This window comes from Rhincodon typus, chromosome 31 (genome assembly GCF_021869965.1).
Source record: "Rhincodon typus isolate 14 chromosome 31, sRhiTyp1.1, whole genome shotgun sequence".
In the NCBI taxonomy this organism is placed as follows: domain Eukaryota; kingdom Metazoa; phylum Chordata; class Chondrichthyes; order Orectolobiformes; family Rhincodontidae; genus Rhincodon; species Rhincodon typus.
In genome coordinates this window covers 22269447-22284578 of record NC_063362.1, presented here as the reverse complement: position 1 = coordinate 22284578, position 15132 = coordinate 22269447, and the positions used below count along the sequence as shown (strand labels likewise).

General features: G+C 42.1%; 2 protein-coding genes across 3 annotated transcripts in view; both read right to left on the bottom strand.

The window, feature by feature from the left end:
* ccdc30 (coiled-coil domain containing 30) overlaps positions 1-14855 on the bottom strand; it is a 146761-nt gene extending 131906 nt beyond the window's left edge. For both annotated transcript variants that reach the window (XM_048615040.1, XM_048615041.1), the window contains exon 1: positions 14314-14855. In XM_048615040.1, coding sequence (XP_048470997.1) covers positions 14314-14331 — 18 coding nt within the window. In that variant the 5' untranslated portion in view covers positions 14332-14855. The remainder of the gene's footprint in view (positions 1-14313) is intronic.
* The window catches only part of zmynd12 (zinc finger, MYND-type containing 12), a 234970-nt gene that overhangs the window by 190578 nt on the left and 29260 nt on the right, over positions 1-15132 (bottom strand). The gene's annotated exons all lie outside the window — the stretch shown is intronic.

The window sequence follows — 15132 nt, the reverse complement described above, 5'->3', positions numbered from 1 at the left end:
TGTGTGTGTGTGTGTGTGTGTGTGTGTGTGTGTGTGTGTGTGTGTTAGAGACTGAATATGTATAGTGTGGTGGGGTCACCTGTTGTGCAACATGAACCCAAGATCATGGTTGAGACCATGCACATGGGTATGGAACTTGGCTACCAGCCTCTGCTCAGCAATTTTGCGTCATTGTGTATAAAGTGAAAAGTTGTTGTCCCAACACTGACCCTTGCGGAACACCACTAGTCACCGGCTGCCATGCTGAGAAGGACCCTTTTATCCCCACTCTTTGCCTTCTGCCAGAAAGTCAATCTGCTATCCACACCAGTATCTTGCCTCTAACACCACGGGCTCTTATTTTACTCAGCAGCCTCCTGTGTGGCACCTTGTGAAAGACCTTCTGGAAATCCAAGTAGATAACATCCATTGGCTCTTCTTTGTCTATCCTGCTCATTACCTCCTCAAAGAATTTTAACAGATTTATCAGGCATGACCTTCCCTTGATGAAACTGTGCTGACTTTGCCCTATTTTACCATGCTCTTCCAAGTATTTAGAAATATTATTCTTCACAATGGACTTTAAAATCTTACCAATGATCAGGATCAGGCTAATCGGCCTGTAATTTCCCATCATCTTTTGCCTTACTCTTTTCTTAAAACGGGAGGTGTTACCTTAGTGATTTTCCAGCCCTCTGGGACCCTTCCTGACTCCAGCGATGCCTGAAAGATCACCACTAACACCCCCACTATCTCTTCAGATATCTCCTTCAGAACTCTGGGGTGTAGTCCACCTGGTCCAGGTTATTTATCCACCTTCAGACCTTTCAGTTTTTCTACTACCTTCTCCTTGGTGATGGCCAATATACTCAATTATGAATTTTTGGGATGTTACTCGTGTCTTCTACCATGAAGACTAACACAAAGTACTTATTCAGTTCCTCCGCCATTTCTTTGTTTCTCCAGTGTCATTTTCCAGCGGCTCAATGTCCACTTTTGTCTCTCTTTTGCCTTTTATATGTCTAAAAAAACTCTTGCAATCTTGGTTTATATTACTGGCTAGCTTACCTTCATATTTAATCTTCTCCATCCTTATTTCTGTGTTAGTTGTCCTCGGTTGGTCTTTGTAGGCTTCCCACTCCCCTGGCTTCCTACTGCCCTTCGCCACATTATATGCTTTCTCTTTTGTTGCTCCTGACTTCCCTTGTCAGCCACGTTGCCTCGTCCTTTCTTTAGTATGCTTCTTTTTCCTTGGGATGAAGTTTTGCTGTGTCTCCCAAATTACTCCTAGAAACTCCTGCCATTACTATTACACTGCCTTTCCTGCTAGGCTCCTCTCCCAGTCAATTCTGGCCAGATCCTCCCTCATGCCTCTGTAGTTGCCTTTATTCAACTGTAAAACCGTCACATCTACATCCAGCTTCTCCCTTTCAAATTACAGAGTAAATTCTATCATATTATAGTCACTGCCTCCTAAGGGTTCCTTTACCCTAAGCTCTATCAAGTCTGCCTCATTGCATGTCACTAGATCCGGAATTGCTCCAAAAAGCCATCTCGTAGACATTCCACAAATTCTTTTTCTTGTGATCCACTACCAACCTGATTTTCACAGTCCACCTGCATATTGAAATCCCCCATGATCAGTGTAACCTTGCCTTTCTTAGACACCTTTTCTATCTCCTGGTGTATCTTGTGCCCCACATCCTGACTACTGTTTGGAGGCCTGTACATAACTCCCATTATGGTTCTCTTACCTTCGCAGTTCCTCAACTCTACCCACACAGATTCTACATCATCTGACCCTACATTGTTTCTCGCTATCAATTTAATTTAATTTCTTACTAATAAGGCAACCCCAACCTCTCTGCCCACTGTTTGTCTTTTCAATACGATGTACATCTTTGGATATTTAGCTCCCAGTCCTGATCCCCTTATAGCCATGTCTCCTTGATGCCCACCACATCATACCTACCAATTTTAATCTGTGCCACAAGCTCATTTACCTTATTTTGTATACTGCACACATTTAGATACAACACCTTCAGTCCTGTATTTACCGTCCCTCTTCTTATTGTCATCCTTTTATCCAATGTGCTTGAAGTTAGATTCATAACCCTTTCCAAACACTCTATCCTATTTTATGCTCAGGAGGCATAGACACAGGGATAATGTGCAAACTCCACATAGGTAGTCACCCGAGGGTGGAATCAAACCTGGGTCCCTGACACTGTGAGGCAGCAGTGCTAAACACTGAGCCACCATGCCTCCCCATGTTCTCTGTGTTCTTTAACTCAACATGCTACACCATTCTACTCCAACACATCTCCTTGATTCTCCAGCTCAGTCAGACCTTACCAGAGAATCACCAGCAAAGACTTGTAATTTTGCACCTACAACATTAGCTTTGGTATCCCAAAATATTCAAGTTGGTGCTGGAGAGTGGCACCATATTGCGAGCTGTCTACAACAGATCTTATTCTTATATATCTTATAATCATTCTGCTCTTCTAAACCTCAATTCTAAGTCTATCAGAATTACTAACAATGTTCGTTTAAATCTACTTTCGGGTTTAAAGACTCTCTGACCGATGAGACCAAATTACTGATGCTGGAACTGCAAGCCTAGAGGAATCAAAGGCCTACCAGCTTCCCACAAGCCCAACCACCTCTTGGAAACCTGCATCTGAGGCTCGAATAGTGCGGGAACAAGACCTGACTCCACAGCGACCTGACTTCAAGAAGGCCACAACAGACTAAATGCAAGACCCCCTGCAGCGCTTGTGAGCAAGACTAGTGCCCAGGATCCCATTGGACGCATCCACTTACCTTGCTGCACTGGAACTGCAAGCCCAGAGGGATCAGAAGCCTTCCAGCCTCTTGAAAGCCCGACCTCCCTGACTTTGAGGAAACCTGGAACCGAGGACTGACCAGCGCAGGAACAAGAGCTGACCCCATGGTGACATGACGTCGAGAAGGCCTGAACAAACCAACCCCGAAACCTCCGTGAACACTCAAGACTGTGACTGGTGCCCAGGACCCTATTGGGGGCACACATTTACTTCTCGGAGCAGCAGACTTCCTTGACCGACGCCTGGGATGACTAGAAGCAGCGACCTACCCAGGAAATGTAGTAAACGCACAGGACTTCAGGTGAGACTGATACTTCAGGGTTTCAAGTGCCCCGTCCCCAGCATACTCCTGGCAAACATCCAAGCCATTGAAAACAAGATGGATGAACTTAAAGCTAGACTCACCTTCCAAAGGGCAGTGAGAGACTGCTGTGTGCTCCATTTTACAGGAACATAGCTCACTCCTACTACACCTGACTGCACCTTACAACTTGAGGGTTTCTCAGTTCACCGAATGGACTGCTCAGCATCTTTGGACAAAGCAAGGGGCAGTGGGGTCTGCCTCCTAATCGACACCTCCTAGACATGGCGATCCTGTTTAGTTACTGCTCCCTGAGCTTACAGTAAAGTGCCCTGTATGCTACCTGCCCTATGAGTTCACCTCCGCTATCCTGAATGCAGTCTACATTCCATCCCATGCAGAAATGAAGAGTGCACTTGATGTAATATACAACACTACAAACTATATTGACACAGAATACCCTGGAGCCTTGTTCATCGTAGCCGGTAACTTCAATTAGGCCAAACTCGTGAAGATATTGTCAACACATCTCCTGTCCCACCACAGGTCTGAACATCATTGAACATTGCGAGACAACCATCAAAGATGCCTGCTGCTCCATTCCCCATCTGCAGTTTGGAAAATCAGATCACAATGCTGTGCTCCTCCTCGTCCTGCCTTAAAAGCAGAAATTGAAGCAACAGGACCCAGTACAGAAAGTAGTGCAGTATTGATGTGAGGCAACGGAAGGGCTTCTACGGCACTGCTTGGAGTCAGTGGACTGTTCCATATTCAAGAACTCAGCAGCCACCTATCCCAACAGCCTCAGTACACCTGTACCATCGGTGACCATCGCAGATGTTAGACTGGAATCCCTGAGAATGAACCCATGGAAGGTGACTGGCCCAGATGAAGTCCCTTGCCCAGATCCTGTGCAGACCAGCTGGCAGGTATATTCGCAGATATTTTTAACGTCTCCTTCTTCCTACCTTCTAAGTTCCTATCTTCTACGAGAAGACCACCATCATCCTGGCGCCGAAGAAAAATAATGCAGTGTGCCTCAATGACTACCACCCACTGGCTCTGATCTCCACAATTATAGAGTGCTTTGAAAAGTTAGTCATGAATCACATCAACTCCAGCCTACCAAGCTGCCTTGATCCTTTGCAATTTCCCTACCGGTGGATCAACTCCACAGTAGATACCATCTCCCTGGCCCTACGCTCATTTCTGAACCATCTGGATAACAAGGATACCCACATCAGGCTCCTATTTATTTACTAGAGCTCTGTCTTCAACACCATAATCCCAATAAAACTCATCTCTAAACTTCGAAACCTAGGTCTTGGCACCCTCTCCATAACTGGATCCTCAACTTCCTGACCCATAAATCACAATCAGTATGACTAGACGACAACATCTCCTTCACCATAATCCTCAACACCGCTGCCCTGCAAGGCTGCGTCCTCAGCCCCCTATTATATACCTTATTCACTTACGATTGTATGGCCAAATGCCGCCCCAACTCCATTTACAAGTTTGCTGATGACACCACCATTGTAGGTCAGATCTCAAACAACGACAAGACAAAATACACGAAAGAGATTGAGCACTTAGCAGTATGGTGTAAAGAGAACAATCTCTCTATCAATGCCAGCAAAATGAAGCAGTGGGTCATTGACTTCAGGAGGCAGAATGCAGGGCAGGCCCCTGTCTGCATCGATGATGATGAGGTGGAAATGGTCAACGGCTCATCTCCTGGGAATGATGATCACCAACAATCTGTCCTGGTCCAACCACAGTGACTCGATGGTCAAGAAAGCACAACAATGTCTCTGCTTCCTCAGAAGGCTAAGGAAATTCGGCATGCTCAAAAGGATTCTTACCAATTTTAATAGATGCACTATAGAAAGCATCTTATCTGGATCCATCACAGTGTGGTATGGTAACTGCTCTTCCCAAGACCACAGAGAGTTGAGAACACAACCCAGTCCATCACACAAACCAACCCTCTATCCACTGCCTCCATTTATACTTCCTGCTGCCTTTGGAAAGCAACCAATATAATCAACAACCCCTCCCACCCTGGTTTTGCTCTCTTCCATCCTTTTCTGTTGGGCAGAAGATATAAAAGTTTGAATACATGTACGAACGATTACAAGAACAGCTTCTTCCCTGCTGTTATTAAACTTTTGCATGGACCTCACAAATGTTAATTCTGATCTCTCTCTCTGCACCTTCTCTGCGGTTATAACACCATATTCTGCACTCTGTTTGACTACCTTTATGCACTTTGTATGGTACAATCTGCTTGTATAGTACATAAAACAGCATTTTTCATTGTATCTCGGTGTATGTCACAACAACAAATCAAACTCAGACTCAAATATCTATCCTTTGTCATACTTCTATGTACTGCCTTTAGGTGGCATCATCCGAAGACATGGATTTCATTTCATTGACTGACAACAACCAGTTCCATGTCACCTCCCAGCTCGACACTGTGCTACTGGTAAGCAGGAAACTTAATGTATGCAAAATCAAAGAAATTCTGTTCAAGTTCCTGCCAGAAGCACCACATCATAACTCAATTATATCCTTTAGCTGTTTGCTCAGAGCAAACACTAAGATGCACAACTTTACTTGTCTCTAATCAAGCTTCATGTTGCACATTCTATCCATCACCAGGGTCATTTATTTTTAACGTCACAGCATTGTTCACTTCCATCCCCTACTTTATCTCTAATCAGTGGTGAAACCCTCATCCACACCTTTCTCACACCCCAGTTCAATTTTTCAAACCTTCCCTTAACCATCCTGCAAAAACTACAACTTAACCGAAACTCCAATCACCTAACCCCCTAAGACCGCTGCCCCTGACTCTCCACCTCCCAATCTACTGAATTTAAATCCTGATCCTTTTCCTAAATCCTTCTGTAGATCCACCTTTCCTTGCATCTGCAACTTGGTGTCAACTCTGAGCATCAATATACTATTTCATTCCTTTAGCTCTGGCCCAGTTTGTACCAATGCTTCCACACAAAACTTCACTTTCTCATTACTTCGCTTCCATCCTTAACAAGTTAATTTTAGATATTAATCATAGGGTCATCAAGATATTGGTCAAAAAGGTCATGGCAACTTTCCTATACCTAATCTATAAGTTTGCATACGTTAACACTTCTGTTTACATGAAAGCTTTGCCAACTTCAAGTGAACAGTGTTTAGAGTTTACAGATTAAATGTCCTTTGCCTTGTGAAAATACATGAATTTGACTGTCAAAGTACAGGCTCAAGAAATACAGTCTGAAGTCACTCAGATTCCTGTACCTCAAATTTTAACAACATATCGCAGAACATAGACTCCCACGTCCAGTAAAAACACAATACTTACAGAAACTGTCTGCGGCATTGCTATGTGCCAGTGCAGCCACGGTCTGTCCTGGTCCACTCTCATAACTTCCTTCTGTATAGTATCGTAACTAAAACATCAAAATGTGTTTGGATACAAAGCGTTACCATGGAACAGCTCAGCTTTCTCCATCCAGGAGTGCTGGGGTGCTATTTGGGCTAGTAGCAACTTGCTCTTCTGGATTATTGAAATCAGAGCCCTCCACTTTTACAATAGTATAATTAAACTGCAGATTAATGGTGTACAGAAATCACGGGTAGGTGCAGCATGGGACATTCCTGAACAAATGGAGGTAAAAGCTGCAAATGAATCACTAGATTAGGCCCCTTGATAGACTCAGAGTCATTCAGATACAGTATGTTATCCCAACAAAACAGCATTTCTGGATGAGAAAAGGATAGACTTTCATAATATAAAAACATGAAAAGATGGAAGAGGGAGACAAATAAAGGAAGATTTATGAAAACCAATTGTCAGTGGAATAATACAGATTATTACACCCACAAAACAATGGTTACTTCTTTGGGGGAGCTTATATATTCCTCAATGCTTCATAGTTAGTCAGTGTTACTGAGCTCTGCATTCTCTACAGACACATACCACAAGGCTAGCAAGACATTTAAAACACTAGTCTAAGAACTTCCAAAGAATACAGGTACAGCAAAGTATGAAGCATCAACAAAACATCTTCACAGCAGATCCAATTAAACAAACTGCAAGATTACTACTTGCGCATCCTTCTTTCCAAGAGGGCACGATATGCAGCCAGGAGAGCATTGAGAATCTTTCTGTAAGCCAGCTCTCTTAGAAACAATTTCAAGAGTAAATCTTAATTTGCTAGCATGCCACGCAACAATAGCACAGGACTAGCGTGTTAAAACATAGTCCCAAGATGTCCCAAGAGTTGCTTGGTGGTGGTTTAACCTGAGGGTCATCATGTCTCAGGCAAGGGGAGAAGTTGAGAAAGAGGGACCTTTATGGTAACTTCAGCCAGTACATGGATTGAATCCGCGCTAGTGGCGTTACTCAGCATTGCAAATCAGTCATTCAGTCAACTGAGCTAACAGACTCCCAAATATATTATATATCTCAAAGCACTCTACAGCTAAGCCATTGAAAACATCCAGCTAATGGATGTTTTCCATTAGCTAATGAAATTGGCTAATGAAATTGCCATTACAGCTAATGAAATTGCTTTAAAGTGTAGTCAATGATGAAGGAAATGCACCAGCAAATTTTCACCAAATAAGATGATGATGACAAAAAAAATAGTTTTTGTGCTGTTGGCCAGGTGATAAAATTGGCCAGAACACCGAAGAGAATTTTCTTCCTCTTCTTTGAAATAGCACCATGGGATCTTTACAACCACCTGAGAAAGCAGACTCATTTCATCCAAGGACAGCACTCCCAATCCACCTTTAATACCACACTGGAATGTCAGTACAGATTTTTATGCTCAAGTTTCTGGAACCAGACTTAAGCCCACAATGTTCTGAATTAAAAGTAAGGACTAAGCCTCTTGACTCGCTGTCTTCTGCAACCTAATAAATTTGCTAAATAAAACAAAGAACTGTGGATTTTGGATATCTGAAACAAAAACTGTTCTGTTGACGTGTCACTGGGCTCGAAACATTAACTCTGCTTTCTTGCCACAGATGCTGCTGGACCTGCTGAGTTTTACCAACAGTCATTTTTTGTAATAAATTTTCTAAACTTGTCTATAGTTTTCTTTGAATTTTCTTTTGAAATAGGCTTGAATTTTAACCAACGGTCTCTTGTGTGGAACCTTACCAAATATCTTCTAGAAATCCACATAAACTCTATTCAAAGATAGTTCTCTGCAAAAATGAGTGTAGCTATTTCCTCAAAATATTTAATTAGTAGTTCACATTAAACCTGTTTTGCTGGAAGGAAACCATAATTTTCGATACACACTTTAGATCACCAATCCATTTGTGTTCAAATGAAGGACCTGAAGTAGTATAATCTAAAAAAGAAAATTAACTCTAAGTCTTAAAAGCTGTTTCAACAATAATAAAGCATGTGCAGGTACAAAGAACAGTAGGTCATATCAATATTGCCAAGGATACATGGAAATCTTGAAAGAGATCAGCTTAATTACACAAATGTCTTCTGCCTAGGTAGTCCCTCAGGATTGGAGAAAACGTACCTTCATTCTGAGTTGGCTGGCTATGCCAATGCATGACATGCAGGCATTGCTACGTGCTTGTAAGGTCTGGCAGATGAGGTGGTTGGAGGTTTGGGCGCTGTCTATGACACCACAACTTTGCTTCTGTGTGGTCCCAACAAAGCCTCTTGGTGTTTTCACAAATAAATATTCATTATTTTAGTTGATCACAAGCCAGGAATCCCATAGGTCAATAGCGATGTTTGACCTCTTCAGAGATGCTTTGACCACGTCCATAAAGAAGTTGAAAAAAATCACTCAATAGCTGAGAAATAACAAAGCCTCTGGGGCAGGTGGAATCCTTGCTAGAATTCTGATTTCTGGCAGAAATACATTCCTGACACACTGCACAGCCTCATATTCCTTATCAAGAAAAACAAGTGCATGCTGGGGATCTCAGGGATTTTGTGATCATCACTGTATTCAAGAAGAGAGTCAAGTCTGATTGTGGTATCTAAAGTGGAGTCTCTTTGCTGTCTGCACATTGGGATGCACATTGCAAGAATCCTCATAAATTGGTTCCTCCCACTTGTTGAGGAACACCTTCAAGATTGAGAGACATCACAGACATGACATTCACTACATGGCAAATTCAAGAAAAATGCACAGGACAGCACCGACCACAGCGCATGCCCTTTTTTGATTTCATGAATGCCTTTGACGCTGAAAACTGCATCAGTTTTGGTATCTTAGGATACTCTTCATGAAACCAGGCATAAATCATTAAATAGATCATCAGCTCCAATGTGTCATCTTAGCCTATAGCCAGCTTAGGAAAAGAGTATTTCTTTTATTGATTCATGGGATGAGGGCATCACTGATTAGGCACGCATTTATTGCTCATCCCTAATTGCCCAAAGGGCAGTTAAGAGTCAACCTTATTTTGTGGGTCTAGAGTCACACGTAGGCCAGACTGGGTAAGGATGTCAGATTTCCTTCCTAAAGGACATTAGTGAACCAGATGCGTTTTTCCTGACAATCAGTAATGAATTCATGGTCATCATTAGACTCTTAATTCCAGATTTTTAATTGAATTCAAATTCCACCATCTGCCAATGGCAGGATTTGAACATGGATCCCAGGGATCCAGTTTCTGGATTAGCAGTCCAGCAATAATACCACTGGGCTGTCACCTCCCCAGTTTGAGAACCAGGATCTCATATGCAAGACTAAGGTTATGGCTTGCCAGGAAGCAGTGGTCCTGGTTTCCTACTTGCTACATAAAGGTATAATGGTAATTGTCACAACTGTGTAATTATGATATTATATATTTTGCAAGAAGGCTAATCTATCTTTTTAAAATGGATACAGGATCTTACAAAATAGCTTCCAGAAGTCACATGATTGTGCTTGTTGTTTCACTGTAGCGGGTACAAGCAGACAGACTGATGTGTTATCTCAGTATCAGTCACAAAGGGAAATATTTAGATTTTGAGTAATTCTTAGACCATACAATAGGATCTTTCTTAAGGTGTGAGAATGCAAAGTTTGCCAGATGGAATGACTGCTTTGAAATTGACATAGCGTCCATTTGCACTGGTTATGATCGGGAGGGCTATGAGCCACCATTCAGAATTATAAGTTGAATTCTGAGAGATGCCATTTGAGATTGGGTTTGCAACATGGGTCAAAGGAAAGAAAACCAGCTGAAAGACTACTGTACTGAACCAGGCTACCAAGGACCACAATATGCAGCACCACAGAAATTAAATAAAGGAGCCTTCACCCCTGCTCAGAATCCGTTCCGTTCAGTCCACCTGTGAGAGAAATATTCAAATATGTGGCTACAGAGGCCAACACAGCTACTGAATTGTGACTTCAAGTTTTCAACTCCTTCACTCTGAAAGAGTAATAGAGTCATAGAATTATGCAGCATGGAAACAGACCCTTCAGTCCAATTCATCTGCACTGACAAGATATCCTAAACTAATCTAGTCCCACCTGCCAGTATTTGGCCCATATCCCTTTAACCTTTAGAATTCATGGTTTGAGAGAATATTTGTAGCTCGGGTACTGGTTGTAGATGTTCGTGTGTTCGCCAAGCTGAGAGATTTGATAGCAGATGTTTCATCCCCTTACTAGGTGACATCCTGTGTTGTGGAGCCTCCTGTGAAGCGCTGCTGTCTTGTGCCCATTCAAATTTGTATGGTCCAGTTTTTGCTGCTTCTGGTAGGTGCTGGTTCCGACTGTGCGTTGTATTGGTCGGTATATCGGGTCTAATTCAATGTGTTTGTTGATGGAGTCTGCGAATGAATGCCAAGCCTCCAAGAATTCCCTGGCTGTCCTCTGTTTGGCTTGTCAAGCCAATTCAGCCTCTCTCTATACCTCAAATCCTCCAATCCCGGCATCATCCTTGATTATCTTTTCTGAACCTTCTCAAGTTTGACAACATATTTCCTATAGCAGGGAGACCAGAATTGAACACAGTATTCTAAAAGTGGCATCATCAAATATCCTGTACAGTCACCACATGACACCCTAACTCCTATACTCAATGCACTGACCAATGAAGGCATGCATGTCAAACGTCTTCTTCACCACCCTGTCTATTTATGACTCTACTTTCAAGGAATTATGCACTTGCATCTCCAGGTCTCTTTGTTTGGCAACACTCCCTAGGGCCCCACCATTAACTGTATAAGAGATAGTAGGAACTGCAGATGCTGGAGTCAGAGATAACACAGTGTGGTGCTGGAGGAACACAGCTGGCCAGGCAGTATCAGAGGATCAGTGAAGTTGACATTTTAGGTCAGGACCCTTCTTCAGAAAACTGTATAAGTCCTACCTTGGTTTGCCTAACCAAAATGCAACACCTCACAGCTGTATAAATTAAACTTTATCTGCCACTCCTCGGCGTATTGGCCCATCTGATCAAGGTCCCGTTGTACTCTGGACAACCTTCTTCATTGTCTACTACACCACCAATTTTGGCATCATCTGCAAACTTACTAACTATACCTCCTTTATTCACATCCAAATCATTTCTATAAATGACAAAAAGCAGTGGACCCAGCACCGAGCCTTGTAGCACACTGCTGGTCACAGGCCTCCAGTGCGAAAAACAACCCTCTACCACCGCCCTCTATCCCTACCTTCAAGCCAATTTTGTATCCAACTGGCTAGCTCCCCTTGGATTCCATTTGATCTAACCTTGCTAACCAGTCTACCATGCGGAACCTTGTCGAATGCCTTGCTGCAGTCCATATAGACAACGTCTACTGCTTTGCCTTCATCAATCTTCTTTGTCACCTCTTCAAAAAAACTCAAGTTAGTGAGATATGATTTCCCACACACAAAGCCATGTTGACTATCCCTAATCTGAGGAAGGGTCTGAGGAATTGTTCTGAGGAAGGGTCACTGGACCCGAAACGTTAACTCTGTTTTCTCCTCCACAGATGTTGCCAGACCTGCTGAGCTTTTCCAGCAACTTTGTTTTTATCCCTAATCAGTCCTTGGCTTTCCAAATGCATGTAAATCCTATCCCTCAGAATCCTCTCCAACAACTTACCCGCCATTGACATCAACCTCACCAGTCTGTAGTTTCTTAGCTTTTCCTTACCATCTTTCTTAAATAATGGCAACACATTAGCCACCGTCCAGTCTTCTGGCTCCTCACTCATTGCTATTGATGATACAAATATCTCAGCAAGGGGTCCGGCAAATTCTTCCCTAGTTTTCCACAAATTTCTGGAAAACACCTGATCAGGAGTCCCAGGGATTTGTCTACCTTTATGTGTTTTAAGACATCCAGCACCTCTTCTTCAGTAATGTGAACTCTTTTCAAGACTTCACTATTTATTTCCCCAAGTTTCCTAACTTTCAAGTCCTTGTCCTGTGGTTTGACACATAGGCAGTCACGCTGATCTTTAAGAGACCCCATTCTCTCCCTAGTTACTCTTTTGCCCTTAATGTATTTATAGAACATCTTTGGATTCTCCTTAACTCTATTTGTCAAAACTATCTCACGCCCCCTTTTTGCCCTCTTGATTTCCCTCTTAAGTATAGTCCTACTCCCCTTATACTCCTCTAGGGACTCATTCAATCCCAGCTGTCTATACCTGACATATGCCTCTTCTATTTTCTTGATCCGAGCCTCAATTTCACTAGTCATTCAACGTTCCCTACACCTACCAGCCTTGCCCTTCGCATTAACAGGAACATTCTATCTCTGAACTCTCGTTATCTCATTTTTGAAGGTCTCCCACTTTCCAACTGTCTGCTAACAGCCTCCCCCAATCAACTTTTGAGAGTTCCAGCCTGATACCGTCAAAATTGGCCTTAGTCCTATTTAGAACTTTAACTTTTAGATCAGGTCTATCCTTTCTCATAACTATTTTAAAACTAATAGAATTATGATCACTTGCCCAAAAGTGCTGCCCAACTGACACTTCAGTCACTTGTTCTGCTTTATTTCCTAAGAGATGGTTAAGTTTTGTTCCTTCTCTTAAACATACATCCCTATATTAAATTAGAAAATTTTCATGTACAACTTTAACAAATTCCTTGCCATCCAAGCCCTTAACAGTATCTACACACAAGCTGAGCCTGCACTGTTAACAGATTGATGTTGCTTTCATGTTTATAAGTTTTTTTGTTAATCTGCATCAGTTTTTAACCTTTTGTATTTGTATTATAGCTAATAACTACATTGCTCTTAGTAAATTTTATCAATGGTTTATCTCGATTAGCACTAAAGCTTTGATGCTGGTTATTTTTGAATTAAAATTTCTAAAATTAAAAAGGAGTTAACCAAACTACCAGTATGGTAATTGTAACTACCTATACTTCACCCTAAACTTATCTAACTTGCTCTAAACAAACAGGACTTTATAAATTCAAAATACATTTTATAAAATAAAAAGTTAAAATTCTGGAGCATGTGTGAAGAGACAAACAGTTAACATTTCAAATCTGATATGACTACTTCTTTTATCAAAATATATCAAACTGCTCTTCAGAATTTAAACGAATGATACAGAAGTTTTTGCTGCTCCACTATTTATTTTATAATAACGCATTCCAGCATTTAGCATGGGTGAGATTGTTATGAAGTTTTACGCAAAACATTATGCGATAAGATGTATCACAGTTTAAATAAGGAGCGTGAATCTTTGTGATGTGAAAACATGCAGAAAGACATGAAGAATTACGGTACCACAACTGAATTTGTCTTTTTCCACTGAGCACTGAGATATTTAACTCATCTCAGTTAAGAAACTGCACCGGTTGCCATAAAGTTTAGAGTTTAAAGGAAACGAAAATAATCTCTATAAATTTCAGAGCCCCTCTGACACGTTCCTGAGTGCCCAGGGTTTGATTCCTCAGTGGTTGCAGCGGTGGAATTCGAGAAGTTTCAATGCGGCTCAGGAAGGAGGAAAATAACCAGAATTCTGATTTATGATTATTTGCTAGCAACCTGTTCAAGTATAAATATTGGGGTCAGAACTGGATTGGATACGGGTAGTCTTGAAAGTTCAAACAGTCTCCCAACACTCAACATCTACATCGGCAACCTTGGCCACTGAGGAATTCCAGAATCTTTTGAGATCTCGTGAGCTGGGCACTGTCAGGAGAGATGGAGGGAAAGTTATATTTTAATCTTTACCTCGCCATTGCTCTCCATCTCCCACCCTGCAAAAGAAAATACTCAGCAGTCTCCTCCTCCTCCTCCTCTCAGACCGTAACTCGAACTCATTGTCCTTTCTGCTGCTGTCACCAGGGTGGAGGATGTACCGAGTTCCCGGTGGGCCGCCGAACCAGTTTCTTTTACCAAGGTTTCTGAAGCCCTGTTCTGAAGAAGGGTCATTGGACCCGAAACGTTAACTCTGATTTCTCTCCAAAGATGCTGCCAGACCTGCTGAGCTTTTCCAGCAATTCTTGTCTTTGTTTCAGATTTCCAGCATCCTCGGTTCTTTTTTTTCTGAAGCCCAAGCGCAGGCTGCAGAGTTCGAGGAGCAAAAATCTGTAGCATGTGGGTAAGCAGTTTAACAACACAGCTTCCAAGCGAAATAAGGAAGGGAATTCCCCTTCTGGGATGCAGTTCTGATGTATGCAATGCAATCACCGCCTCTATATCTGTACTGATATAATCTGCACATTGTATACGAAACAACAACTGAGCCTCAGCGGCTCCCTCTGTTACCAGGCAGCCAACATATCCCACTCACATGCGTCTAGGGGAGAACTACACTTGAGTATCCCGCTGTAATGGAAACAAACTCACAAATGCACAATGTTAACAGTAATATATTAATTATATACGATTATAAACGAATTTTACTTCGAATATTAAAGTAGATAAGTAACACTTTGTGAAATAGGGTGTATGTGAACAAACTCCCCCCCTCCAGTTGCAATGGAATAGTCCACCGCATACCGGAAATTGTCCGGTTAAAGAAAGGTTCCGGGTAAGGGAAATATAACT